The sequence below is a fragment of the Ruditapes philippinarum genome, unplaced genomic scaffold, assembly GCF_026571515.1.
Source record: "Ruditapes philippinarum isolate M1 unplaced genomic scaffold, ASM2657151v2 ctg7560_1_1_1_1, whole genome shotgun sequence".
NCBI lineage: Eukaryota > Metazoa > Mollusca > Bivalvia > Venerida > Veneridae > Ruditapes > Ruditapes philippinarum.
Window position 1 is genome coordinate 14780 of NW_026853981.1, and position 27903 is coordinate 42682.

The following is a 27903-nucleotide window of genomic DNA, read 5'->3' on the forward strand; positions in this document are numbered from 1 at the left end:
ATACATATGTACCTTTGTATGTTATGCGGCGCTCTCAACTTGTGTAGCGTGTTATAATAAGTTGTGGCTAAATACGTTGTCTTGCCTTTGTCACCGTCGGTCATGAGTAGACTTTGAGAGTAAAAAAGTAAATAAAAAGACGAGGCTGTCACATTATTGATTTTGCCGTCTGGACCGATATTTAAGGTTTCCAGTTTTTTTATATAGTCATTTAATTTTTTTTCATGAACACAAATAATTGTTCCCTCTTTATTTACATTCCTCATTTTCTCAAAAAAACAAAACAAAACCGGAATCCCTAAAGAACGCCCAAAATGACAAATTTGAAAATGATGCAGGCTCGGTTTGATTGAGCCTGTTTGTGTGTTTGTAGGCGGTACTGGAAAATGCAAGTTACCGTCCACGCCCCTAGCACAGGCTTAAGCAGCATTCAACATTTAAACATGAAAATGGTGAAATTTGTAGACATCCGCAGATGTGTTCATACAGCGGTTATCATGGCCCGGACATATCTTTGTGGTGCATCCAGCGCTTCTATAATGACATTCTTTCTATAGTCCGAACTTTATTCATGCTTATCACTTGCATTTGTCCTTCATTAAAATACTAATTCAAATATCTTTTTTATAGGACTTATGGGAATGGTGCAACAGTTTAGTAAAGATTTTCCAAAGTTGGTAAGAAATATATGATTTACTTTTTGGTTTAGTGTATGTTGCCATTAACTTCCTAAAGCCAAGTGTAATTAGAAACAAAAGCAATTACATGATTGATTCAGTAATTTTATTTTCTTCTCATACAAAGGCATTAGATTATAGGTTGAATATTGTCCAGTGCAAGTCGGTAATTCAAAAACTGTCGTGGAATTTCCTTATATAAACAAAGTAGGCTGTGAGCAATCGACGTTTTTTTATTTCTTCCATGTGCATATCTATAATGCCCACATCTCTGTCAAAAGCTTTGGCGAAGGCGTATTTTGCGACAATGTTGCCCTTGTTAGTTAAAATACAATGTAGAAATAGATATTGTCTTTGAGTTCGTTGTGGTATAAGATTAAACAGTTTGTCATTCAGAGTCATATAAACCGTGGTATATAACGCCACAACACTTTTAGAATTAAAATTTTCTCGCTAAATATTAGTTATTTAAAACTGAAATTACGCCGAATTTACAATTTTTCATCACAACACAATATTATTATAGCATTATAAAGTGTAAGTACTGACAGCTGTTAGATTCGTTCGTTTAAGTTAATCGTTCATTATTTTCACTTTTTATAGAGCTTCTAAATCATTAAATATAAAAAAAGAGAGAATAAGAATCCCTAAAAAAGCACAAGAAAGCAAAATTGAAAATGTTGCATGCTCGGTTTGATTGAGCCTATTCATAGACGGTACTGTCAAGTGCAAACTACCGTACACGTCCTCTAGGACCGGCTTGAGCAGAATTCAACATTTGAACATGAAATTGTAAAATTTTGAATTTAGGAACGTCCGCAGATGTGTTCATACGGCGGTTATCATGGAACCTTCAATGTGACACAGAAGTGCCATTCCATGAAAAGCGGCGTATTGTCCCCAAGTAATAGAAAGCGTGTGCCTTAAACGAAAAAGCAATGGGCTGAACTAAACAAAATGGAATTTTGAAAGGGGATCAAAGATTATGAATCCTGCATTTCAAAGATAAGGCATCAAAAGACAAATTGAAAAGCAAGCAACATATCCTACGGATGATTCAACATTATTCAAGTAGGAATATTGGAACCACCCAATTAGAAAAATGCCGAAAAGTAAGAACTTAAAAGTACCACAAAAACAACAATAATGTCGTGCTGATCGGATATATAACATACCTGATTGAATGTACGGGGCGACTTTTTAAAGCCTCCACGCTTATGTGGCGATAAAATAGACAAGATAAACCCAAGTCCTGACATACGTACAAACTATTAAAATAATTCTTTGAGTGCCAAAATTATATTTCACTAGCTATGTATTAAATAATAATTGATAGATCGATTACTGTAGGGAAATACCATCATTTTGGAAATAAGCTTATGTATGTTCAGTTTTGTATAAAGATAAATACTCATGATGCCATCTATTCTGAACTTATATCAGACATAAAGCTATATAGGAAATAAGTATATATTATTGAGCGCTTTAATCTAGAAAAACGCGAAGTGAACTCAATTTCTAACACCAACATGTACGCAGTCGGTAAGGTGATTCTTTTTCTTTTTTTATAAATACAAGTACTTGATTGATATGCAAAAATACATGTATATAAACATTATAACATTATATCGATTGAACACTTCAGTAATCATGTAATATATTTGACACTTAATTAATGAACATAATAAACTATGGGTACAATACCTCATAAGTTTTGATATTATTGTCTTAATTTGGTCAAAATTTAAAACTTTGATCTTGTATAAAATAAACTCAATAAGTTCTTACGTAAAATAAACTGTTCACTAGAAAATGTAATAAGGTCTGAATGCAAAAAGTATTGTGAAACAGAACTAAAATATCTGAAAAATTTAACTAGTATGGAACGGAGAATTATTTTTAAAAAATTACATCATTTGTTTCTAACATTACGTGCAAACAGACTTTTTCTTATTCTGTATTTGATTTCTTGCAACAATGTTCAATTTGTTTTATCAGTTTTTAGGTTACTGCAGTAAACTGATAATCAATGCCTTGAATTTTATATGACCATCTACATGATATCATTTTGTTTTTACACATCGTTACATAAAACATTTCTTACAGTAGTAGTAGTGTTTGATATGAACCACGAGACAGTATAGAAATTTGGTAGCTGTTTTAGGCTTCTGAAGTAACGGTTAGTTAAAAATAAAGTTCTCGATTTTTCTCGCGAGACGGGCACTACAAAAATGTACACAAACTTTCTGGTTGTCAAGATAATCAATTCCAAATGAATGAAATGAAATAGTCGTATCTTTTTACCAAATGTTTTAAGGTATAAGAACTTGATACATTTAACTTAGTGTTAACTTGCCTATTATAATTTTTTATATTGAGTAGTAACTGACTTCCAGACAAAATGTAGAAATAGAATTTTCGCTTTTCATGCTTATGGTTTACCCCACCCACCCATCAGTCACTGAATATAAACTCAAATGTCTAAACGATAGAAAAATGTGCAGCTTGACTAGACTTGAACTGTAATCTACCGACAGCTATCAGGCCGCTTTCAGTGTCATCATCTCGCCAAAATAGTGAAAAGTTTTTAGTATCTAGCTTTAGGTCTAAATCCGTGTACCCGTTTATATTATATGTTCAGTTATTTTGGTTTTGGAGTGATATATGTGGATATATTACCTGTTAAGATTTTATATCACCCGAGCCGTCAGGCGAGGTTGATATTTTATCTTGGCAGGTAATATATCCACATATATCACTCCAAAACCAAAATAATAATTTTATTACCCTTCCCCTGCCGAGTTTAGACGATTTTTAAAAAAAATCATTGCTGCTTCAAATGAAACATCGAAATAAGATTCCCTTTAGGATACCTCTTCGTCACAACATGACGTCACATAAATACATGACGTATTTTTCCCGTACCTTACGAAAGTAAACAAGAGAAAAGGAGTAGTCTATTGAATGCACTTTTTTGTAATTAATATCAAGCTTTCACAAGGTCATATTTGTTTTTTCGATACTGATGGTAATATGTATCATTACTCTACTTTGGTAAATATTGATCATTTGACAGTTAAAAAGTGCTTTTAAATCGAAATTTACACCGCGTAAAATCGAACCGTACGCGCATCACCTCAGCGCATGTTGTTTACAACGTTGGGTACCAAACGGGAAATTTAGTGTGTATATTACCCGTCTGGCTCGGTTATATCAATTTCTTTCGGGTGATCAATATCCAATCAAAAAGGCGGAAAAAATCTGGAAGGGTAATAAACTGTGACATGAAGTGAAAGCTGAAGACAGGCCTGTAGGGAAAGTCCACCAATAATCGTGCAAGGAATCTGACACGCTCTTATTCATTCATCGAACATGCCTTAAAGTAAAGTGAAGCATAACCTTGATAAAACTATTTATAATCTATTGATAAGCCAAAGATGGACAAATAAAAATTTTAGTACAAACATAAACTACCTAATAGTTTCTAAGGTGAAAAATTCAGCTTTTGGCCGCCATATTGCCAAAATGTTTGATCACGTGATTACGAGATTGACCTTTACAAAACAAATTGTGCTTCAAACATTTTTATAAATTACTTTTTTTAAAGATATTGAAAAAGGTGATTTACTGACTTGTATTCAATTTAAGTACTAAAAAAATAATGAAAATAATTAAAAACATTATCTTGAATTATAAATATCGAAATCATGTCAACAAAGATGTTCTAAATATAGTACACGACTCTACTCTAATCGGTTCTCGCGAATGTTGTCATACAAGGTCTCGCGGTGCACCTAGCTAAATTATTACAGTCATGGCATTATCGCAAAATGTACAAGCATTGATTGGGGCAAGGGTATTTGCAAGTGAAAAATTAGGTTAAATCAACTTACGTTATTCTGTTTAAGTTTCGTAATGGGTCTTATCCAAAACATTAATGCCGCATCAGATGAAAAACAAAAATATTAAAAAGTGGCTTATAAAGTTTTGGAAGCCAGAACTATTTTGAATCATGACATATACCCCCACCATATTGAAATTTGTCCCCGAATTTCACAGAGTTACAGAGCAATGTGAATTAAACTCTGAGCGCTGTACTGTCATGGCCCCAACGTGGTTGTCAAATGTCACAGGGTGGGAAAAAATGTGCACCCTTTGAGACGTTGAACCCGGGACATTTAGAATACTGTACCACAGCTCTACCGACTGAGTTATACGGACAATTCCACATCATGCATCTCCCTTAAATTATATATGTGTACAGTTCTGAACCATGACATACAGAAGCACCTTGTATATTGAAACACAATCCATCACAATTTATGAGTTCAGAGACCCAATGTTACTTACACATAATTATGTCTCAATTAATATGTCAATTTGTTGTATTTCAACCTTTAGATGTTTATTTATATCCAAATCACTATTCTAAGCCACAGGAAGTCATAAAGCCAGGTTTTAAAAGGCGGGTTTTATGTACCAACATTTTCATGTTTGAAATGAACATTACTTTAAGCCACAAGCTCAGGTAACAAAAATTAAAAAAAAAAAATATTATCCATTCTGAATAGCAGACCCTGACTTCAGCTATCGTAAACAGTCTTTCAGGTGCGATTTAGAGAAATGCACTTTTTTTTTAACAGTCAATGGAATATATAGTAATTACTCGTTGTAGTTCTATTTATAAATCTCCCTTTTCTGATAAACTGCTCGTTAAGATGTGGATAGTTGGCAAATCAAGCCACTAATTAAAGTGAAGTCAATTAAAAGAAGACACATACAAAATGTTGTAACATTAGTATGATACTTGCAGCTTTAGCTATTCATATAAGTTTTACTGTCAGAGTGTAGTTCATTGACTTCATTGCTGTATTTAAAATAACTACTGTGTATATAATCTGACAACATAAGAGGACTGGTTACATCTGCAAATACTTACGTTTGGTCTTTCATGGGGCAAGCAATTATTAAACAAGTCAACCAAAAAGGCAAACCAAACCCTTGGTTTTCTACATTATGGCATAAAAGTAAACTCAGAGGCCTAACCGAAGGCCATGGTAAATAAAACCCTTGTTTAACCACAAATATAATATGCGTCCCCGTCCTCCATTTGTCAAACCCAAATTGATCTGAAAGAAATGAATCTGTCCAAATTCAAAAAAAGTTCTGAATATTTGGTCAAATCTGACTCAGGACATACATCTGACATTTACATGATCTTCATTATATTAACTGTAGGCTCTCTATGGTATAATAAACTGTTTGATGTACAACATCACCAACAATAGAGGCACTATCTCTATAAAAGGTTATCCTTAAGTGCCGTCATGACATTTTATCAAACAATGAAACTCCTGACCCTAATAATTTGATTACAGATCAAGTTTGTGTTTATATGTATGTCTGAGAGAAATTTTAGCCAAGATGACCAGTCCATAAAGAACTATTATGAATTTGCCAGAAATGTTTTCTTTTAGTAACAAATTCTTTGTAAAATGCTCAATGTCTATCAATTCATTTACATAAAATAGTTACTGTATTATTTTGCTTTTTTCCAGAGTCCAGAAGAGAAGATTATAGCAGTGACAGTAAGTACATACCATTTTCGTTAGTATGTATATGGCTTACATTTGTAAAGGAGAATTTTCACTAGTCCGCTCGTAATTACTAGTAGAATTTAAGAGAATTCAATACAAGACAAGTAGAAAAATGTTGCCTGCACATTGGATTTTAGAAGCTACTCATCCTGCAGGACAAGTGACTCTGAAAATAATTTACAATGCTTGCTAGTATGGCTTATATTTGTAAGGCAGAGTTTTCACTCTTATTTACTATTCAAAATTGTCCTTGAAGGAAACGTTGTCATTGACAACAGTTTCAAGAACACTGAATATGAGGAGTAGTTTTATTTTCATGTTTACCTCCTGTAATCCACATTCATTATTTTAACTCTCGGAGTGAAATAATATTTAACTACTTAGAAATGATATTGGCTTATAATCAAAATACTGATCTTTTGTACTCCGGTCTATCTATGTAAATAGAGTGTTTATTGTCTGCTGCTCTAGGGTCTCCTTTACCTATTCTCGTTCAACTGCCATCTGCCAATCAAAGACTTTTGATTTGTGTGTCTACTTTTACAGTCTTTTTTAAAAATGTATTATAAAATTATATAAAAAGAAATTTCTACTACCTTCTTACCTACCCTTGTCTCTTAATTTTGCTTTTGCAATGGAGACCATGAACAGAATAACTTATTCCAGCTTTAGTTTGATTAGTATGGAAGAGTGTTGATTGCTAGCATTTTCCAGTTCAATTATTTTTGTCAGAGTTCTTGCACTTAGGAACTTCTCCAGATTGATTGGTAGCTAAGCTCAAGTACTTGTGGTAGCTCAAGTACTTGTGCATATCATACAGGTTTTTAGGTTGAATGATTTTTGGCTTAGTTATGGCCCTTGAAAAAAAATGTGTTTTATGATTTTTGTGTTGCCTGCCACACTGTAGCTGATACATGCTTCAGAGTAGCCATGACTTAAAAGAAACGTTTCTTTGTCATCTCTTTTGTCTGTCTGTTCATCTGTCTGTCTGTCACAAAGCTTGCCCAGACAACTCCTCAAAAACTACTGGTGCAATTTCATCCAAACTTTACTGGAATGATCATTACCCAGTGTAGTTGTGCATTTTCCAGTTCTTTGATATTTGTTAGAGTTATAGCCCTTGAATTACTTTTGTTTCATTCATTTTTGTCCAGACTAATCTCTTTTACTACTCAAGCAATTTAAGTGAAATTTTAAAGGATTTATACATACCTCAAGTACTTGCATAAATTATGGGTTTTCCAGATAAATGATTTTTTGGCAGAGTTATGGCCCTTGAATAAAAAACAAGTGTTTTGACATGTAAATGACTTTTGTGTCTACTGCTATACAGTAGCTACAACATGCTACAATGCTACATAGCAGCAACATACAGTGAACAAACACCTCTCACTACAATTGCTTAATTGGCTATCATGAGGCAACACTTGTGATCACTGATCGCTCTTCAATTTACGGTTTACTAATTATACCCCCGCACAACAAAGTTGTAAGGGGGGTATACTGGAATCAGCTTGTCCGTCCGTCCGTCCCTCCGGCTGTCCGGCCGTCCGTCGGTTTTTTCTTGTCCGCCCAATAACTTAAGATTCCTTTGACCCTTAGTCTTCATATTTGGCATGGAGGTTAGTCATGATTAGTAGATGACCCCTATTGATTTTGAGGTCACTAGGTCAAAGGTCAAGGTCACAGGGGCCTTGACTTCAAAAAGCTTGTCCGCCCAATAACATAAGATTCCTTTGACCTACAGTCTTCATATTTGGCATGGAGGTTAGTCATGATAAGTAGATGACCCCTATTGATTTTGTGGTCACTAGGTCAAAGGTCAAGGTCACAGGGGCCTTGACTTCAAAAAGCTTGTCCGCCCAATAACTTAAGATTCCTTTGACCCACAGTCTTCATATTTGGCATGGAGGTAAGTCATGATTAGTAGATGACCCCTATTGATTTTGAGGTCACCAGGTCAAAGGTCAAGGTCACAGGGGCCTTGACTTCAAAAAACTTGTCCGCCCAATAACTTAAGATTCCTTTGACCCACAGTCTTCATATTGGCATGGAGGCTAGTCATGATAAGTAGATGACCCCTGTTGCTTTTGAGGTCACCAGGTCAAAGGTCAAGGTCACAGGGGCCTTGACTTCAAAAAGCTTGTCCGCCCAATAACTTAAGATTACTTTGACCCACAGTCTTCATATTTGGCATGGAGGTTAGTCATGATTAGTAGATGACCCCTATTGACTTTGAGGTCAAAGGTCAAGGTCACAGGGGCCTTGACTTCAAAAAGCTTGTCCGCCCTATAACTTAAGATTCCTTTGACCCACAGTCTTCATATTTGGCATGGAGGTTAGTCATGATTAGTAGATGACCCCTATTGATTTTGAGGTCACCAGGTCAAAGGTCAAGGTCACAGGGACTTTAACTTCAAAAAGTTTGTCTGCCCAATAACTTTAGATTCCTTTGACCCACAGTCTTCATATTTGGCATGGATGTTGATCATGATTAGTAGATGACCCCTTTTGATTTTGAGGTCACTGGATCAAAGGTCAAGGTCATAGGGGACTTTGACTTCAAAAAGTTTGGTCCACCCATTAACTTAAGATTCCTTTGACCCACAGTCTTCATATTTGGCATGGATGTTGATCATTGACTATTAAGATGACCCCTATTGATTTTGAGGTCACTGGGTCAAAGGTCAAGGTCACAGGGACCTTGACAAAAAAAAAGCTTTTCTTCTTAATTGCTAAAGAATATCCTGTCCGCAATGTATTGATTTTGACATTTTCACATTTGAAGCATGTAGAATACATAACTTAGCAATGCACTGGCTTAGTAACCTCAGATTTGGCAGGGAGGTTGTCCTTGAGCTCTAAATGGCCACTGTTGATTCTGACAAAGTGGTATGCGGGGGTATTCACGCCATGATAGTGGCAGTTCTAGTTTTACACTGCTTAATTTTTAGAGTATGGTTCAGAAGTATTTTAATTTTGAAACTGTCCTTCGATTGAAAACGGTTTTAGGAACAACAAGCTAAAAGTAAGTTAATTAGGCTCTATGCAAGGAGCAATATAAATTATGCAAGTAATTCTCTGCTTTCATACAGAGGGTTAAATAGAGATGTATACTCCAGAATTCAACAAATGTTGGTTCCCCATCCCCCATCTTATTCTTGGTTACAAACAAACTTTAACAGTTACCTCTTGGTAAAGTTATTGATGATAAGCCTAACACATTGATTACTATTATGAATGGTAATGCACTGTGAAGCTATAAAGTAAAAGTTGTTTTGTAATGTACCCAGGGGAAAAAGATAGGAAAACTTCACATTTGCTGAGTTCCTGATAACATCTATTACTGATAATAAACAATGATGGTGCATGGGCATTTAACAAATCCATTTGGAATACTTACTACAAACTGTAAGTTGTAAGTATAACTGTCAACAAAACAGCAAAGATATGTTTTGCATATTATAATAACAGAGTCAGTGTCCACATTTAAATAAGGAAACATTTTTTAACTTAAAGGGACACTGAGGTTTAAAAGCCTAAAAACATAACATTTGAATTTCTTACATAAATGAGCTGGGGCACTTAAAACAGACAGATATGCATTGATAGTAAAGAAATATACTTAGAAATAAATAAAAAATGGTATGTTTATGCAATTTGAGTGAAAAGCATTAGATAAATGCTTTTCAATTTGGGTCATTTTTTGAATAATTATTCTGGAAAAACGAAGTGCACAAATGATCTGAAATTTTGCACAAAGATTAGTGGTCTTAATTAACCTACATCAAATTGTTCATTTATCTGGAAAAATATGTTCAGTCCCATCATGTCAAAAAAACCTCAGTGAGGTCCCTTTAAAATTTTGAAAAAGAAATACTAGTTAAAAGTAATTTTTTTTAATAATATGAAGTGTGATTTATGAGATCAATTTTCATTATTGGCCTCTCAACTCATGTGTGAGAGGTAGTCCAGTGGTAAACTAGGAACTTAAAACATGAGTATGACTGACATCAACATATTATTTTAAGTGTTCAAACATTATATAAATATACCCATATAAATATACCCATATTAAGTAGAAAAATTAATCAATTTATCATAATTTATTGCTGACATTAATTATTGATATATAGCAGTATATTGATTGGTTTTTAATTCCAATTAGATTAAAGCACCTTGATAACAGTTCATCACACTATAACCTAAACACCGTAACAATGTGTGGGAAAATATTCTCAGGCTTTAAAATAACTTTAGCATAATACTTTTATCTTTGATTTTAGGACAAAGCCAATATTCTGGGGTTTTTGTGTGTTTTTTTGTCTTGTTTTTTATTTTTTTGTGAATGTTAATATGTGACTCCAGTCATTTTAATGTCAAAGTCAGATTCTTTGAATTGTGGCTGAATTTATATCAGATATTGTGTCATATTTCCAATAGAACTGTGTGTTTTTATCCAAATTTTTCTGTGTTTTTATCCAAATTTTTCTGAAGATAAATTCTTGTTTATGATTGAAAGCAGATATATTTTTTTTCTTCAGACCAGAAAATCATAAATGCATGTTAAATCATATTAAAATGTGTATTAAATTTTCCTGAGTACTTTACTGTACAATTGTATCACTTTATTTGCCCCTAGTCACTGTCTTAAAAAGTTGATCAAACATGCAATTTCAAAATCAGGAAGTCACATTTTATGAAGTAGAAAGTTTAATCATCAAATATCATTGTTAAATCAATATAATGGAAGGAAAACAAAACTAAAACCTTGCTCTGTTGAATTTGTAAAGTAGTAAGTTTATTTAAAAGAAAGTTTAACGTTAAGTATATTTATGAAAATTGGAAGGTGTTTTATTCTATGAAAAAGGTAATTAATGTTTTAATTAGCTGTTATTTTTAGTTTATTTTAATTAATACTTTCTATTTTGAAGTATTAAATTCACCCTGTCTTTATCATTGTTAACAGTTAACAGTTGATATTAAAAAAAAAAAATGAAATAAAAAATGAAACAATACAAGCTTTTTGTGCAGTTAGCACATACACCCTTAACAAATGTAACAGATTAATTTGTGGTGTAAACAACTTACCTGCACTGTAATGGCTAAAAATGAGGCCACTTCTGCCAGGCAACTCACTAAAATTATGCAGTGTTCCCTTAAAAATCAATTATACATCAAGTTTTTTGCTTCCCTCTTTTTGCAAAAATAATATTGTGTTAAAATACTTATATTCTTCCAAAAATTAAAGGGTAGGGTTCCTTAATTCCAAGACTTGTGAGCAAAATACCTGGTGTACCTTAATTGTCAATACACGTGTAGGCTTGAAAAACAATTCCTATTCAAAGAATGGCATAAAGACAACAAAATTTCACAATTTTCTTCTGTTGTTGTTTTCTAATATAATATATATATTTTTTTTCCACATGTTAAAAAAGAATATTCCATGAGTAGATTTTCATGCATGCTTCTTTTGATAAAAAATTCTGTTAATAAAGGCTTTGTCAAAAATACAAACTGATCTATGGTCCTTTTCATTGTACAAGTTGAGAAGTGGTGAATTATTAATGAGGGCCTAATGTCATTTTAGCAATGGAGTCATACGCCGGTAAAATATATTATACTATAAAGGTGTCTGTGCATACAAGACTAGACTTTTGTACGTTATGAGGCAGTAGTTATGGACAGAAATTATTTTCTGTTTCCACTTCATAATAATGACAGATTTTTCAGAAAGTCTACAAGAACGAAGTTGGTACGGAAATTTATATGAAATTACTGGATTATAAGTTTGTGCTTGGTAATTTTGTGTGTAAAATGTGTTTCAAGTTTAGGATTAGCATAATATTAATCAAAAATATTATATGACTGATTTTATATCGACAACAATTTATTTCTAATATGCTGTGGAGGATAAGGTTAAAATTTTTAGACATATATTCTGTAAATTGAGATTTAAATTTATGGATAGCTAAAATGATTATGATTCTTATATTTAAGTTTGATAGGCTTAAAAATAAAATTCTTAATGAGGTATGGCGAAAGGATGGTTTGAGATTCTACTTCACATCCCCTGGATTTTGGTTTGAAACAGGTGGAGACTATATTTTGATAACAATTTAATAAAGTCTTGGGAACACAGGCTTGAAAATTTAGTATTATAACTTTCCAACTCATATATTATCTGACATTCAGGAGGTGAAATTCAGGAGCATGTTTGGAAATACATGTATTACTAACATTTTGTTTCTTTATATATTTCAGATGCCACATAAGATTCCTTTTAAAGTGATCCATGCTTCAGGTCAGGACGAGAATTTTAGGGCAGCTGAACTTAATCACCATAATCCACTGACCAAAGGATGGCAGTCTGCAAAGTATGTACATATTCTAGTAAAACTTAATATAGTTAGAAATAGAAAGAGCATCAAAACATAAGGCAATAAATTAATTGTTAATTGTGGTTCAGATTAACTATAGAAATAAAACATTTTCAATGAAGGTTTTGATATTTTTACCATTTTTAACAGTATAGTCACATTTTAGTCCGATTACGTAAGATGATTCCATTAGTACACTATAGGACTAAGTCACTTCTCAGTTTTTACCACTAACAAAATACAGTTTTTACCACTAGCAATATTTGAGGGAAAATTGAAAAAAGACCTGTAGTTTTCCTTAAAACTAAAAACCGATAAATATCCATGAAAGAATTAAAGAGAGATTATAGGACATAATTTGTTCTCTTAAATTAACGAAAACCTTCGCTGAGTGGTTAAGGCCACAGTGACTTGAACCTTTGGTATGTCATTTCTAATGGTTCAAAGCCTGTCATGGACATTAAAAATAGATTTATTGAAAATTAATGAAGAAGCTGTCAAGCTAATGCTTATAGAAAGTTATTGATACTACTTTCATGACCTTAAATAATGAACAAATGATCCCCTTAGGTCTTCTGATCAAGTAAAGTTTTAAAGTTGCCAATTATCACCTTAACATTGTTGAACTGTTACTTAAAATCATTCAAGGAAAGGGGTAACAATTTTCTAAAAAAGCACTATTGTTTACTCACTATTGGTAAATGTCTCCCACATTGTGTAGGCATGATTCAAGTTTCAAGTTTTATTTACATATTCTCTGTTTGCATACATACAAATACAAGAGATAATACATGTCAATTATTTTACATACAAATAGTCACATGCATAGCAGAGAGCAACACAAAGTTCTAATACAGTTCATTCATAAGAATTATTAACGAAAATTAAACAATTCAGACACATACTGCAGTATAGAAAAAATAATGTTTTGGTTTTTTTTGCCCTTTTTTTACCTACATTTTAATTCAGTGCAATGACATGTACACAATTACAGTTATGTACATAATGATGTTACCTAGGTGTAATGAATTATTTTGCATTTAAAGTTTTTGCAGCAGCAGTAGTATGTATTAAAATATTTTTTTTTTAGTTTTTTTTTATTGAGGATTTGACATAACAATTCCTGTGGGTTAAAACTAAGAGATAACCTACTTACCTATTTTTTAAGCAATAAGCCTTTTATAATCAGATGTAAAGCCATTAGCTAATATATTCAAACTGTAAGGAGGTCTATCTATCTTAATGTTCCCACTCCTCAACTCAAAAGTACATTAAAATTCTTATTCTAGATTTACTGGTTCACTTTCAGCAAAAGATATAATTAATCTTAAATAAAATATATAAATTTCTATATCAATTTAAAAATAAATAAATATTTTTTCAATATAATTAGGGACATTTTGCATTATAAATGATAATGAATTTTTATTGAATTTCCAATTTAATTAGAAATGCTAGATTTAGTTCCATTAGTATGAATTAGACAAGTCATTTACAAATCAATAGTTTGACATCAGCTTGTATATATATATACCTATATTATCTATATTATGCCCTAACAATACTTCCGAGGCATTTGCCCCATTAAATAGAAAGTAAACAGCCATATTAATAATGAATGGAAACTCATTATCATATCTATATCTCTTAAAGATCAAAAAGTACACTTATATTTAGAATGATATAGTACATTGTTTAGTCAAGCAGTGCATTTAACTAATGGAATTGTTCAAGATGGAATTGCATAAAATTAAAAAAAATTTCTCTTCATCAAATAAACGTTGTTTTCCTTTAATTTTATGCTTGTGTCACCAAAGCCATTTTGTGACTGTTAATTAAATGAGCATTTTATAAGAAACTTAAATAAACTCATAGAAAGAGCATTTTATGAGAGGCTATCATCATAATTCTCATAGAGCATTTTATGAGAGGCTATCATTATAATTCTCATAGAGCATTTTATGAGAGGCTATCATCATAATTCTCATAGAGCATTTTATGGGAGGCTATCATCATAATTCTCATAGAGCATTTTATGAGAGGCTATCATCATAATTCTCATAGAGCATTTTATGGGAGGCTATCATCATAATTCTCATAGAGCATTTTATGAGAGGCTATCATTATAATTCTCATAGAGCATTTTATGAGAGGCTATCATCATAATTCTCATAGAGCATTTTATGGGAGGCTATCATCATAATTCTCATAGAGCATTTTATGAGAGGCTATCATTATAATTCTCATAGAGCATTTTATGAGAGGCTATCATCATAATTCTCATAGAGCATTTTATGAGAGGCTAACATAATCTCATAGATTGAGCATTTTATGGGATGCTAACATAATCTCATAATGTAGATTGAGCATTTTATGAGAGATTTACACATATCTCCTTTCAAACATTTAATATCTATTCACCAAATCATCACAAAAAATCAGCTGTTTTATTTTAGAAGTTTATGTCAAATTAAAAATGTCTCCTAACAGATCTGACACATCATCGTTTTCAGATATTGTTTATACCCACAAGATCTTGTTATACAACTAGAGAAGAGAGCAAGACTCAGGAAAATACAGGTTCTCTCACATCAGTATGACATAGGTATGTATACAGTATCATTTCCCATTAGCTCTCCTATAATAATTTGCAGCCCCTAACAGAAGAAAAGTTAATTTTTTATTTAGGTGTAAGTAAATAGTGCATTGTACAGCCAATTTAGGGCGAATTAGGCCTGATTCCCCTCTCAGAAAAGTAAATATTTTTTCCCTTTTATGAAAAATTTTCCCTCCAAAAATAATTTGTTTTCTTTTTGAGATCCACTTATCATGAGTGGTACAGAGCAATGCATTGTAGTTAAAAAAGATAATAATGCTATAATTGCATTCCCCTTGCTTCCCTCCGCAACACAATTTTCCCCTCTCCATGAGCCTCGCCACAATATCCAGTAAGGTGAAAAAGTCACCTGTAAATTCTCATAAATTACAATAACTCTTACAGCGTATAAGCTGTTCAGCTGTCCTGAAACATTACTCCAGCACCTTATACTTACAATTTTAAATAAAACATTCACATTTTTTTCTGGTCCATTTTGGTCATATTCCAAATATCAAAAGTTTTGTTTTTTTCTTTAATTTCAAAAGGTAAATTCCCAATTCAAGGAACAAAAAATAAAATATTAAGTAAAATTATTGTCATTAATTGATAACATTTACACTGTGTCATAGAAAATTGAAACCTTGCATTTTAGATTGTAGTATGTGCCGCGTCATGACAAAACCAACATAATGGATTTGTGACCAGCATGGATCCAGACCAGCCTGGGCATCCGCACAGTCTGATCAGAATCCATGCTGTTCGCTATCAGTTTCTCTACTTGTTAGAGTTTGTAAGCAAACAGCATGGATCCTGATCAGACTGCGCGGATGCACAGGCTGGTCTGGATCCATGCTGGTCGCAAACCCATTATGTTGGTTTTGTGGTGACGCGGCACATAATTATGTGCTTTTGAGTGAAATATAACAGGAGTTTAATTAACCTAATACCTGATTTCTTTTATTTGATGTATACAATATGTTGTCAGTTTTTCCCCAATTTGCTTAAAACATCATTAAAATTGGCATTTCTGGGGGTCGGATACTATTCCCAAAGTACTGAGAAAAAACCCTGACATGATTTAAATAAGATATTTGAATTTCAGTGTATATTATATTATTACCCTTCCAGATTTTTTCCGCCTTTTTGATTGGATGTTGATCACCCGAAAGAAATTGATATTACCGAGCCAGACGGGTAATATACACATTAAATTTCCCCGATGGGTACCCCACGTTGTAAACAACATGCGCCGTGCGATGCGAATACGGTTTGATTTTACGCGATATAAATTCCAATTTACAAGCAATTTTAAACTGTCAAGTGATAAATATTTACCAAAATAGAGTAATGATACATATTCTCGTCAGTATAGGAAACAAATATTACCTTGTGAAAGCTTGATATAAATTCCAAAAAAGTGCGTTCAACAGACTACTCCTTTTCTCTTGTTTACATCCGTTATGTTCGAAAGATAATACGTCATGTATTTGTGACGTCATGTTATGGTGAAGGGGTATCCTAAAGGGAATCTTATTTTGTCGTTTCATTTGAAGTAGCAATTATTTATTTTAAAATCGTCTTAACTCGGCACGGGAAGGGTAATAAAATTATTATTTTGGTTTTGGAGTGATATATGTGGATATATTACCTGCCAAGATAAAATATCACCCTCGCCCAACGGCTCGGGTGATATAAAATCTTAACAGGTAATATATCCACATATATCACTCCAAAACCAAAATAACATATATTATAAAAAAAAAAAAAAAAAAAAAAAATTATATATAAATATATATGTATATATTATGTTTAATATGAGGTTCAATATTTTCCATGTTTAAGTTGTTGTATATTGTTGTATATTTCAGCCACAAGGATAGAGATATTTGTTGGGGATGTTCCTGAAGATTTACCATGTGTTCTTGACAATGCTAGATATACCAGACTAGGGTAAGGACAATACAGTCTTTGCCAAGAAAGAAAATCTTGTTAATTATTTTGGCATATACAGTGTATATTCGATTTGCAAGGAACAGAATGATTAGCGATTTGTTGTTGATTTCTGATGTCTGCTAATGCAATAAAATACCTTTATTTACCTGAAGAAGTCTTGAATGGTTTGCAGGTTATATTCTATAATATTGGCATCTAAGGTAGTAGCAAAGGTATTTATAAACCTGATGAGCTCAGTACATGTATCTCTTAGATTTTGGCCTTAAGATTTGTCAGCATATATTAGGGCTTCACAAACCACTCGTCCACTGATAAATCTGTCTGAAAAGTAGAAATATTATCTAATACACTAATATTGTATTGCTCTGCTCCTATGATTTCTGTTTTCTTTTTCTTCAGCTACGTGTCACTGTCGGACAATGAGAAGACAGGTTTCAAAGCTCGGGAGCTGAAGTCGGTACACGTGGATGCCGTAGGACTGTTTTTAAAGTTGAATATACATAAAAATCATATCAACAAACATAACTTGTATAACCAAGTGGGTGTTGTGGCTATCAATGTGATTGGAGAAGAGATTAGAAAAGGGCAAGAACTTGTTGATGATTTGGTATGTAGTTTGTTATAGTTAAAACATTACATGTATTTAAAAGGCACATTATGCTTCAGAAATGAATAATTTTATCATTCTTAAGAAAGGGCATTTATAATGTTTAAATAATGGTTTTAAAAGCATGTTAGATGCTTATTACTTGAAGAAAGTAACCCTGAATGTGAAATTATTTGTCATAAAACTAGTAAAATGTTAAGAAAGTGGTATTTTGTCTTCTTTACAAAATACTAAAACATTGTGACTGTTTTAATCCGCCTAAAACAAAAGAAGAAAAATATGAGGTAATTGGTCAATGTATAACTTTTTTGAAACTATAAACTTTACACAAATATTAAAGCTGTTGAAAATTTCAAATGAAAGCATTTCTGAGGCATAATGGGCCTTTAAACATTTATTTAGAATGGACTGTGAACAGTTTCTTGCAAAAATTATATTAATCAAGCTTAAGTTAATATGCTTCCTAGAACTTACAATAGGTAGAACATAAGATTTGTTATGCGGGAGTGGCTGATTTGAATCTGTGACAAGTTAAAATTTCTCTGTGGCAATCAATCTTGGACATTGAGTTGAACTGTAATTTGTCTCTCAAATCATGTAAGATCAGTAATCTGTCACTTGCAGATCAACTGGTTATTTCTTGTTAATTATCCTAGGTTATCGGTTAGGTTGGCATACTGCCAAGATATGACAAAAATGTGTTAAAATTGGCAAAAAAGCCAAACAAACAAGTGTGGCTTGAACTTAGGACCCTTGGTTAAAAGGCAAACACCTTAACCATTCAGCTACCTGTCACCTTGTTAATTATGTTTGCATCATTCAGACAAATGTCTGACAGTGTATTGATTGATTCAAGGTTGTAAATGTTTGTTTATACTTTCAACTAGAGAGATTCAGATTTGCTTCATCATTTTGACTAATTGTACCATTAATAATTTAAATAATACCTAATTTGGTCACATTTAAATGACATACAAATAAAACAAAGATATTCTGAAGCAAACGGGAGTTAATTTAAAAAAAATAAAAGAAATCTCTTGCAACAGGTACAAATTTTTATGAATTTGAAATCATCTCTAAGAAAGGTTTTCATTTTTTTGGGGGGGCATTTTATCACTGTTGATTAAGGAAAGATACATGTAGTTGATTAGATTTGCTGCGGTAAAACGTTTTGTTTAGGGTAAAATGTTATGTATGTATATGTAAAAACTGTGAAATTATTGAACTATTTTCTTCGTTTAGGACATTTATGAACAGAAACAGAAGTTATTTGGAGATGTGGGTACAGATGGATTGGGCAGGTGAGTTGAAAATATGTTAATCATTTTTAAATCACATTGATTGTGTGGCATTTAAGAAATATTGAGCAGATTCTAGAATTTTTGTTCTACACAATGTTAGTGCAGATTTTTAGTCTATATCTTTCATATAATGACTTACATCCCTTGTCCTATGAAAATAATGCATTTTTATCCCCTGCCGAAATGGCGGCGGGGGATATAGAAAAAGTCTCCGTCCATCCGTCTCAAAAAGTATTTGAGGTATCAACTTGAAACTTCATAGGTGGATAGACCTCATTGAGGAGGAGTGCAGTGCACAAGAATGATAACTCTACCCTGCATAATTTTTGAGTAATTTCCCTTTGTTATTTTTCAAAATTAATTTTTGTCTAGAGCATAACTCAAAAAGCCTTTGAGATATCAACATGAAACTTCATAGGTGCATAGATCTCACTCAGGAGGTGTGCAGTGCACAAGAATGATAACTCTACCTTTCATAATTTTTGAGTTATTGCCCTTTGTTATTTTTCATACTTAATTTTTCACCTGAGTGGAGCATAACTCAAAAAGTGTTTGAGATGTCAACATGAAATGTCATAGGTGGATAGATCTTATTGAAGAGGAATGCTGTGCGCAAGAATGATAACTCTTCCCTATATAATTTTTGAGTTATTGCCCTTTGTTATTTTTCATACTATTTTGTCCGGAGCTTATCTCAAAAAGTCTTTTATCAAGTTTGCTCATATAAATTGATTGGCCCCTTTAAGGGGTCTCTAGGGCTAAATATAGAAAAACCTTTAAACATCTTCTCCTACAGAACTAATGAATGGATGATCACCAAACTTTGTCTGTAGCATTCTTGGGTAGTCTTTTATCAAGTTTGCTCATATGAATTTGATTGGCCCCTTTTAGGGGCCGCTAAAGCTGAAAATAGAAAAACCTTTAAATGTCTTTTTCTACGGAACTAATTGATGGATGATCACCAAACTTTGTCGGTAGCATTCTTAGGTAGTCTTTTATCAAGTTTGCTAATATTATTGTGATTGGCCCCTTTTAGGGGTCTCTAGGACTAAAAATAGAAAAAACCTTTAAACATCTTCTCCTACAGAACTAATTGATGGATGATCACCAAACTTTGTATGTAACATTCTTGGGTAGTGTTCTATCAAGTTTGCTCATATTAATTTGATTGGTCCCTTTTAGGGGCCGCTAAAGCTAAGAATAGAAATACCATTAAATGTCTATTTCTAGAGAACTAATTGATGGATGATCACCAAACTTTGTCTGTAGCATTCTTGGGTAGTCTTTTATCAAGTTTGCTTATATTATTTTGATTTGCCCCTTTTAGGGGTCTCTAGGGCTAAAAATAGAAATACCTTTAAATGTCTATTTCTACAGTACTAATAGATGGAAGATCACCAAACTTTGTCTGTAGCATTCTTGGGTAGTCTTTTATCAAGTTTGCTCATAATACTTTGATTTAAGCCCCTTTTAGGGGTCTCTATAGCTAAAAATAGAAATACCATTTAATGTCTATTTCTAGAGAACTAATGGATGGATGATCACCAAACTTTGTCTGTAGCATTGTTGGGTAGTCTTTTATCAAGTTTGCTCATATGAATTTGATTGGCCCCTTTTAGGGGCCGCTAAAGCTGAAAATAGAAAAACCTTTAAATGTCTATTTCTACAGAACTAATTGATGGATGATCACCAAACTTTGTCGGTAGCATTCTTAGGTAGTCTTTTATCAAGTTTGTTAATATTATTGTGATTGGCCCCTTTTAGGGGTCTCTAGGACTAAAAATAGAAAAAACCTTTAAACATCTTCTCCTACAGAACTAATTGATGGATGATCACCAAACTTTGTATGTAACATTCTTGGGTAGTGTTCTATCAAGTTTGCTCATATTAATTTGAATGGTCCCTTTCAGGGGCCGCTAAAGCTAAAAATAGAAATACCGTTAAATGTCTATTTCTAGAGAACTAATTGATGGATGATCACCAAACTTTGTCTGTAGCATTCTTGGGTAGTCTTTTATCAAGTTTGCTTATATTATTTTGATTTGCCCCTTTTAGGGGTCTCTAGGGCTAAAAATAGAGATACCTTTAAATGTCTATTTCTACAGTACTAATAGATGGAAGATCACCAAACTTTGTCTGTAGCATTCTTGGGTAGTCTTTTATCAAGTTTGCTCATAATACTTTGAGTTAAGCCCCTTTTAGGGGTCTCTATAGCTAAAAATAGAAATACCATTAAATGTCTATTTCTAGAGAACTAATGGATGGAAGATCACCAAACTTTGTCTGTAGCATTGTTGGGTAGTCTTTTTTCAAGTTTGCGCATATGAATTTGATTGGCCCCTTTTAGGGGCCGCTTAAGCTAAAAATAGAAATACCTTTAAATGTCTATTTCTACAGAACTAATGGATGAATGATCACCAAACTTTGTCAGAAGCATTGTTGGGTAGTCTTTTATCAAATTTGCTCATGTTATCTAAAATTAAAAAATATATATACATTTAAATGTCTATTGCTACAGAACTAATCAATGTATTATCACCAAACTTTGTCTGTAGCATTATTGGGTAGTCTTTTATTAAGTTTGCTCATATTAATTTTATTAGCCCCTTTTAGGGGCCACTAAAATTAAAAATAGAAATACGTTTAAACATCTTCTCCTACTGAAATAATTGATAGATGATCACCAAACTTTGTAGCATTCTTAGGTAGTCTTTTATCAAGTTTGCTCATATTAATTTGATTAGCCCCGTTTAAGCTAAAGCTTAAATACCCCAGGTCATGGCATTTCCTCAAATTATTGTTTAAACATAGTTATTCTATGCTCAAATTTAATATTAGAATATATTGACATTCCAACACTGAAAAGCAGTTGTTTCTGGTGAGCGACTCAGGGCCATCATGGCCCTCTTGTTTTTCAGTTATTGCCCTTTGTTATTTTAAGCCATCAGTATTCACATAGGTTTCAGATCTGTAATCACTTCAGCCATCAGTTTTCATTACCAAAAGATTTTTTCAACAGCCTATAAATTATGTTTAAAAGTTTAGAATAAACATTGAACTTATTAAGGTTTACTATATTTATGTTATTGAATTGTTTATAATTTCTTATTTATTATTGTGATTGTTTTATTTCAATCTATTATCAAGTAATGTGTTCTTTATTCTTTAAAAGTGTTGTATTTGAATATGCTTGAATAACATCTGTTATCCTAATGTTCAAATCTTTCAACATGAAGTGGGTCAGTAAAACACTTTTTCTGAAAATTGAGTTTGAAATTTTTTCATGATAATTTTCTTTAAAATTTCAGGCCAGATTATATTTCACCATTAGATGATCTAGCATTTGACATGTACCAGGACCCTGAGATTGGTCAAATCATCAGAAAACTTGATAAGAAAAAACAAGAGGCTGTGTTACGTAAGTTGTCTTGAATTAATCTGTAACAAGTGAACTTGTACATAAATCTGCATATATCTTAAGTAATCAAATATGATATTAGCAATTTCTGATGTATATTAATAGTAAAATAAATGGCTGTGTTCCTATATGGTCCTTAAAGTGACCAACAAGCCTTTATTAACCTATGAGGTTTCTGCTGTTTTGGTTGCATATCTTGGCATCGTAAGTTGGTAGACCATGTTTTTGCTAACTGTTTACCTACCTTGCTTTTAGCAACTGATTCTCTACACTTGCAACCTGCGCAGACCAAGATCAGCTGGCACATTTGTTTGGTCTGATCATGGTCTGCACTTGTTAACTATTTCGTCACTTCCTATTTTGAACAAGGCCCTAAAATGATGAATGGTTTTATCCAGATTGGAAAATCTGCTAGTCCATTTTAACATATTTAACATGGTTAGGGTGAATAGAATGATGTAAAAGTTTGTTATTCACTGACCAGATCAAATGATTCTGACTTTGCTGTTTGTCATCAGCAATTTCATTAGCAGGTATCAAAAGGATGTAAAATGACTATAACTTAATATTTGTTCTAATTACAGAGGAAAGATATGAATATGCTAAAAAATTGAAAGCTACCATAGTGGAACTTCAAAAGGTAAAGTTTATGTTTTAACATTTATATTCATATACTTAGAATGATTTTAAAATTATTATTTTACCTCAATTGTTATGAAAGCTTATAGCTCTTTCTATCCACTCTTGAGTTCAACTTACCGAACTAACCAGTGCTATTGGAGAAATATTTTGATGACAATAGTAGGGCTCAAACCTATGATCCTTTGATTGTTGACAACTTGACCACTAGGCCAACACTCGCCTTAATGTTTCTTTATATACATTAGGTGTGGAAACTATCCAACTAGCTTTAACTGCTTTGTTGCTAGCGGTAACAATGACAGTAGCACATTGAAAGTCTGACCAGACTCTCTACTGATGTCCCTTCAATTTTATCTCTGTATTTCTAATAAAATAGAAATAAATAGATAGAGGATATTCAAGTTTTTTCTATAAATACATGATTTATTTTCATCGAGTGGTATGAAAATAAATATTTCATGAGTGGCGGTAGCCACGAGTGAAATATGGTAATTTTCATGCCACAAGATGAAAATAAATCATGTATTTATAGAAAAAACTTGAATTTTCTGTTTATTATATACATTTTTCTCTTTTTTGCGATAAAATTGGAAAGAATTTCCCTTAAATTTTGTGTACTGGCAGAATTTAAAAGAAAGTAGTCCGGCAAGACACCAGTGAAAATACGGAAAATATGTTTCACTGCAGTGAAAAATAAATTTTTACAGTGAAAATACGGAAAATGAAAATACGCATTTTATTTTATCAATATTTCTCAATATTTCATTTATAAGTATATAATAAATGAACATGTTTACTATGTTTCTTCTATATTACATGTATATATATTGATTAGTGACAATGTTATGTTTTATTTTGACGCCATAAGGCTGTAGGTAGGGTAGGGTAGGGTAGGTGAACATTACTTCATTGAATTTAATTCTTTCCTTAACAATAATCAGGCAACTGAACAAATTTAGTGAGAACAAATAAAAATAAAATAAACGAGGTTGACAGGATTACAAAAATAAATTTTATACCATGTTATTCTGATTCTATACTAGTAATGATGCTAGTAATTATGAAAGGTTGTTATATGATTTGTATAATATTTATACAGGCAGGTGAGAAGCTGGGGAAATACGAAGTAGAGAAAAGACAAGCTGTAGAAAATGAGGACTATGACAAGGCTAAACTGAAGAAAGTACAGATGGATGAATATAGGCTACAAGTATACACAGATCTCAAAATAAATGATTTACTCGAAGCTACTGGGGTGAGTATTGTTAATTTCATAGGAATGTATCTTCTTTACTTATAAGTGTTAAGTTGTTTTCTGTGATAACATAATGTTAATTCTCTGTAATAACTTGTCGTTTCCATGATATCTTATTATTAAACTAGATCACTTGAATTTTCAATCAATCAATCAATCAATCAATCAATAAATGCTCCCATGTGCTTGCTGTTGATTGAAATAATGGTCAGAAAATCCTCAACCAGTTAAACTGACATTAGTCACGGTATCCAAGGTAGAGTGGTTTAGATTGACAATTTCATATCGCTCACTCCTTGGTTTAAAGGTCATATGGCAGTTTTGTAACCTTACTATTGAAGAAAAACCTCGGACCTCCCAGGTGTATTATTTCAGGCACAAACAGTCATGTGAATAGAACAATGAATGTTCAGAAAGCTAGATGGATAGCTTCCACACATTAAACAATCCTCCGAACCCACAGCAGTGAGGGGCAAGTGATTTGAAGTCGATGACCTTAACTACTCAGACACGAACGCGCCTAAATTCTAAAAACATTGTATAATGTTAAATACATTATACATCTTGTAAATATGAAAAAAACAAACAAAAAAAACAACAATAATTAGAAATGTTTGAGATTTCTTTTATATTGAAGAATATTACAGTAAACACCCTTTATAACGATATGGCTTATAACAATAAACGGCTTAAATATACTATTGCAACAGCCCGACACTTGTCAAATTTGTTGTCTCTTGGATACAATAATATTAACTGGATATAACGATATAAATTGGGCAGTCCATTGAATATTGTTATAAGCTTGTACTGTACTTCACTACTTTATAACAATATGTTGTAAGTTGCTTTATAACTTATTTTTCAGTCGAGACACCCTAAGAAAATAACACTTGGTAAGTGAATAAAATTGTTGTAGAAATAGTATTTTAGTTTATATAAATGATTATGTTACAATAATTATCTAATTAAGCTTTCTTACAATAAGACATCTGTTTTCAATTCGTTTCTTTTGGCAAATTGACATATTTTCATAATGTGTTTTTTGTCCGGAGATAGTACTATAATTGTATGTTTAATAACATTTTTATCCTGAAATTTTCATATGATTAATCAGCATTTTATAAGGTTACTTGAAGAAATATAAATCATGTAAATTACTACCAGTACAGAGTCAAAGAACATATTTACTCTTACCAACTTGCAATAGTATTACAACCTAACAATGCTGCAATGATTTTATAAATGTTTATATTTTTCACATATATTCTTCTTTTGCATACTACATGATTATGGTCATCTTTGTAAAGTTTATATGCCAATCTATGCCCTTTTTAAACAAAATGAGATTACTTTGAAGGTTTATTGCTGTGTCCGAGCAGTGTAACAGCATAATGTATAAAGAGTTGTGTGAAAAAAACAATTTGTTAGTTTTTATGACTACTGATTTTTTGGTTGGGAAACTACCCGCCTATATGACTGACATACTGTTGGGAAAGGCGTAAAATGAAACAAACAAACAAACTGATTTTTTTGCTTCCTCAGAACCTACAAGGGGACCTACCCCACCACGATTACTTGAGCTACCTCAAAGGAGTCCCAGTCCTCCACCCAGGACCCCTTACGATGAACGTGTTATTCCAGCAATGAAAAGGTATCTTTCTAAATTAGACAGCAAACAATAGACACTAGCATCTTGTCAGAGAGTGCGTTAAGATTGTTCAGATTGTTTTAAGGCATAAATCTGGTTTTCTGTTATCAATTGAAATCTTTACTTTAATTCTCGAAAAAGTTGTTTTTATTTCTTATCTACAGAAGAGTTGAGTTATTATTTAATGGCTGTGTTTTGAAAGTTTATGCTGTGAGTGTTATGTAATTTAAGTTTTAGTGCATTAGAAAGTGCTTTGCAAATTTTGAGAATATAACTATATATTATACATATACAGTATAGTTGGTAACAATAGGCATGAAAGTTTTTGAAGAAGACTTAATCTAACTTATTGATTAAGAAATACTTAAAGACAGGGAATCAGCAATTTAGTAAGTTATTGCCTGTTTATGTATTGGCTACTCTCAGATATTTCAACATAAAGTGACATTATGCCCATCCAAGTGTAAATGGCCAACAAACAGGTAAAAATCCAAACTTAATATTTTACCATAATTGTGTTCAATTTGATATCTTACTACGAAAAAAAATCAATAATCGAAAAATTCTATAATCACAGTTCAGAATGTAGCAATAATCTCAATTCTTAAAAAGAGTGAGGCAGTCTTTATATAACTTGGGTCATTTATATATTGTAAAATAAACAATTTTCTCAAGTAGGTTATCCACTATTGTTCAATCACCATTATAATAGTCAATCTTATCAAATATATTACTAATTCAACTCAACTTGACAGGAAACACTTTAACACTTACAAAGCTTAAGTTTTATAATGGACTGTCTTTGCTTTGAAATTGGAACAGTAAATTATTATGATAGTGATTTCATTGTAAAAAAAGAGAAGAAAATGTAACAAATAATAGGATAAAGTATGGTCCACACTAGCTCATCTTAATCTATACAGGTGGACAAACCTCATGCTTCTCATGCTGTAATTGCTTAAAGATTTAACCACTTAACCTGCTGAATTTGTGTAATGGATTTACCCTTCTTTAAATTTGGAACAGTCCATTTGAAGTTGTAGGGATTTTCAGTATCAAAATACAAAAATTAAGCTATCAATAGTATAGAGCCAGACATTGCTGCATGGAAATGCAGAATGGCCTGGCTATATTGGTAGAAGTGGCTAGTCATTTCCATTTAGAGTAAATTAAAATTTTGTCATTGAAAAAAAATATGGAAATTTGAAATTATTCTCTTCAAAAACTTTCAAGTATTATAACTGCCTGCAAAATTTTGTATGATGCAAAAGAATATAGAATGCTAACATAATGAAAAAAAAGAGGAAAAGCATGGCCTGTAGAATTAACACAAAGAGCTTCCGATGGAATGATATTTCAGAGCAGTAATTTGCAGACTTTATATGTACAGTAGATATGTTATATTAGGCTACCTTTTTGCCAAGATGGCATAGATATAAGATGTGTAACTGTTAGAGTAAAAAATTGTCCACCATTTTAACTTTCTGCTGGAAAAAAAATGTATTTGTAGTTTCAGATTTTTATCAAATTTGTTTTAGGGATTTGTAATTTGTTAGAAGTTGTAATACTGTTCTGTTGCTTGACTGTATTTTGCTGTTACTCTTATGTTAGCCATAGAGCCCAGTCACCATCAAGTCCAAGAGTTAGAACACCATATGATGAACGACCTTTACCTATACATAAGTGAGTAATCACAGTAATAATGGTGTGCATGTGTGTTATTGCTATTTATAGCCTTTGATTGCTATTTATAGCCTGTCTGTGATTGGTTGGGCTATTTATAGACTGTCTATAATTGGTTGGGCTATTTATAGCCTGTCTGT

The 27903-nt window shown here is 32.3% G+C and overlaps 1 protein-coding gene across 2 annotated transcripts; it reads left to right on the plus strand.

Moving 5' to 3' along the window:
- Window positions 1-635: 635 nt before the first annotated feature.
- LOC132738613 (centrosomal protein of 104 kDa-like) lies at window positions 636-27903 on the plus strand. 2 transcript variants are annotated; one of them, XM_060726165.1, is made up of 13 exons: window positions 636-677; window positions 6236-6265; window positions 12539-12651; window positions 15168-15259; window positions 17122-17203; window positions 17606-17813; window positions 19056-19114; window positions 22423-22532; window positions 23117-23172; window positions 24274-24429; window positions 25298-25325; window positions 25975-26083; window positions 27692-27903. In XM_060726165.1, exons 1-13 carry the CDS (start codon window positions 636-638, stop codon window positions 27765-27767), a joined length of 1161 nt encoding a protein of 386 aa, XP_060582148.1. In that variant the 3' UTR covers window positions 27768-27903. The 2 variants fall into 2 exon arrangements, with proteins under 2 accessions (XP_060582148.1, XP_060582149.1); XM_060726166.1 differs by lacking the exon at window positions 636-677 and adding an exon at window positions 2881-2994 and having other exon boundaries at window positions 27692-27900.

Coding starts and splice junctions, on each gene's coding strand:
- LOC132738613 (XM_060726165.1), top strand. CDS start 636: ATGGGAATGGTGCAACAGTTTAGTAAAGATTTTCCAAAGTTG. Junction 678..6,235: donor GTAAAGATTTTCCAAAGTTG/GTAAGAAATATA, acceptor GCTTTTTTCCAG/AGTCCAGAAGAGAAGATTAT. Junction 22,533..23,116: donor AAAACAAGAGGCTGTGTTAC/GTAAGTTGTCTT, acceptor TTCTAATTACAG/AGGAAAGATATGAATATGCT.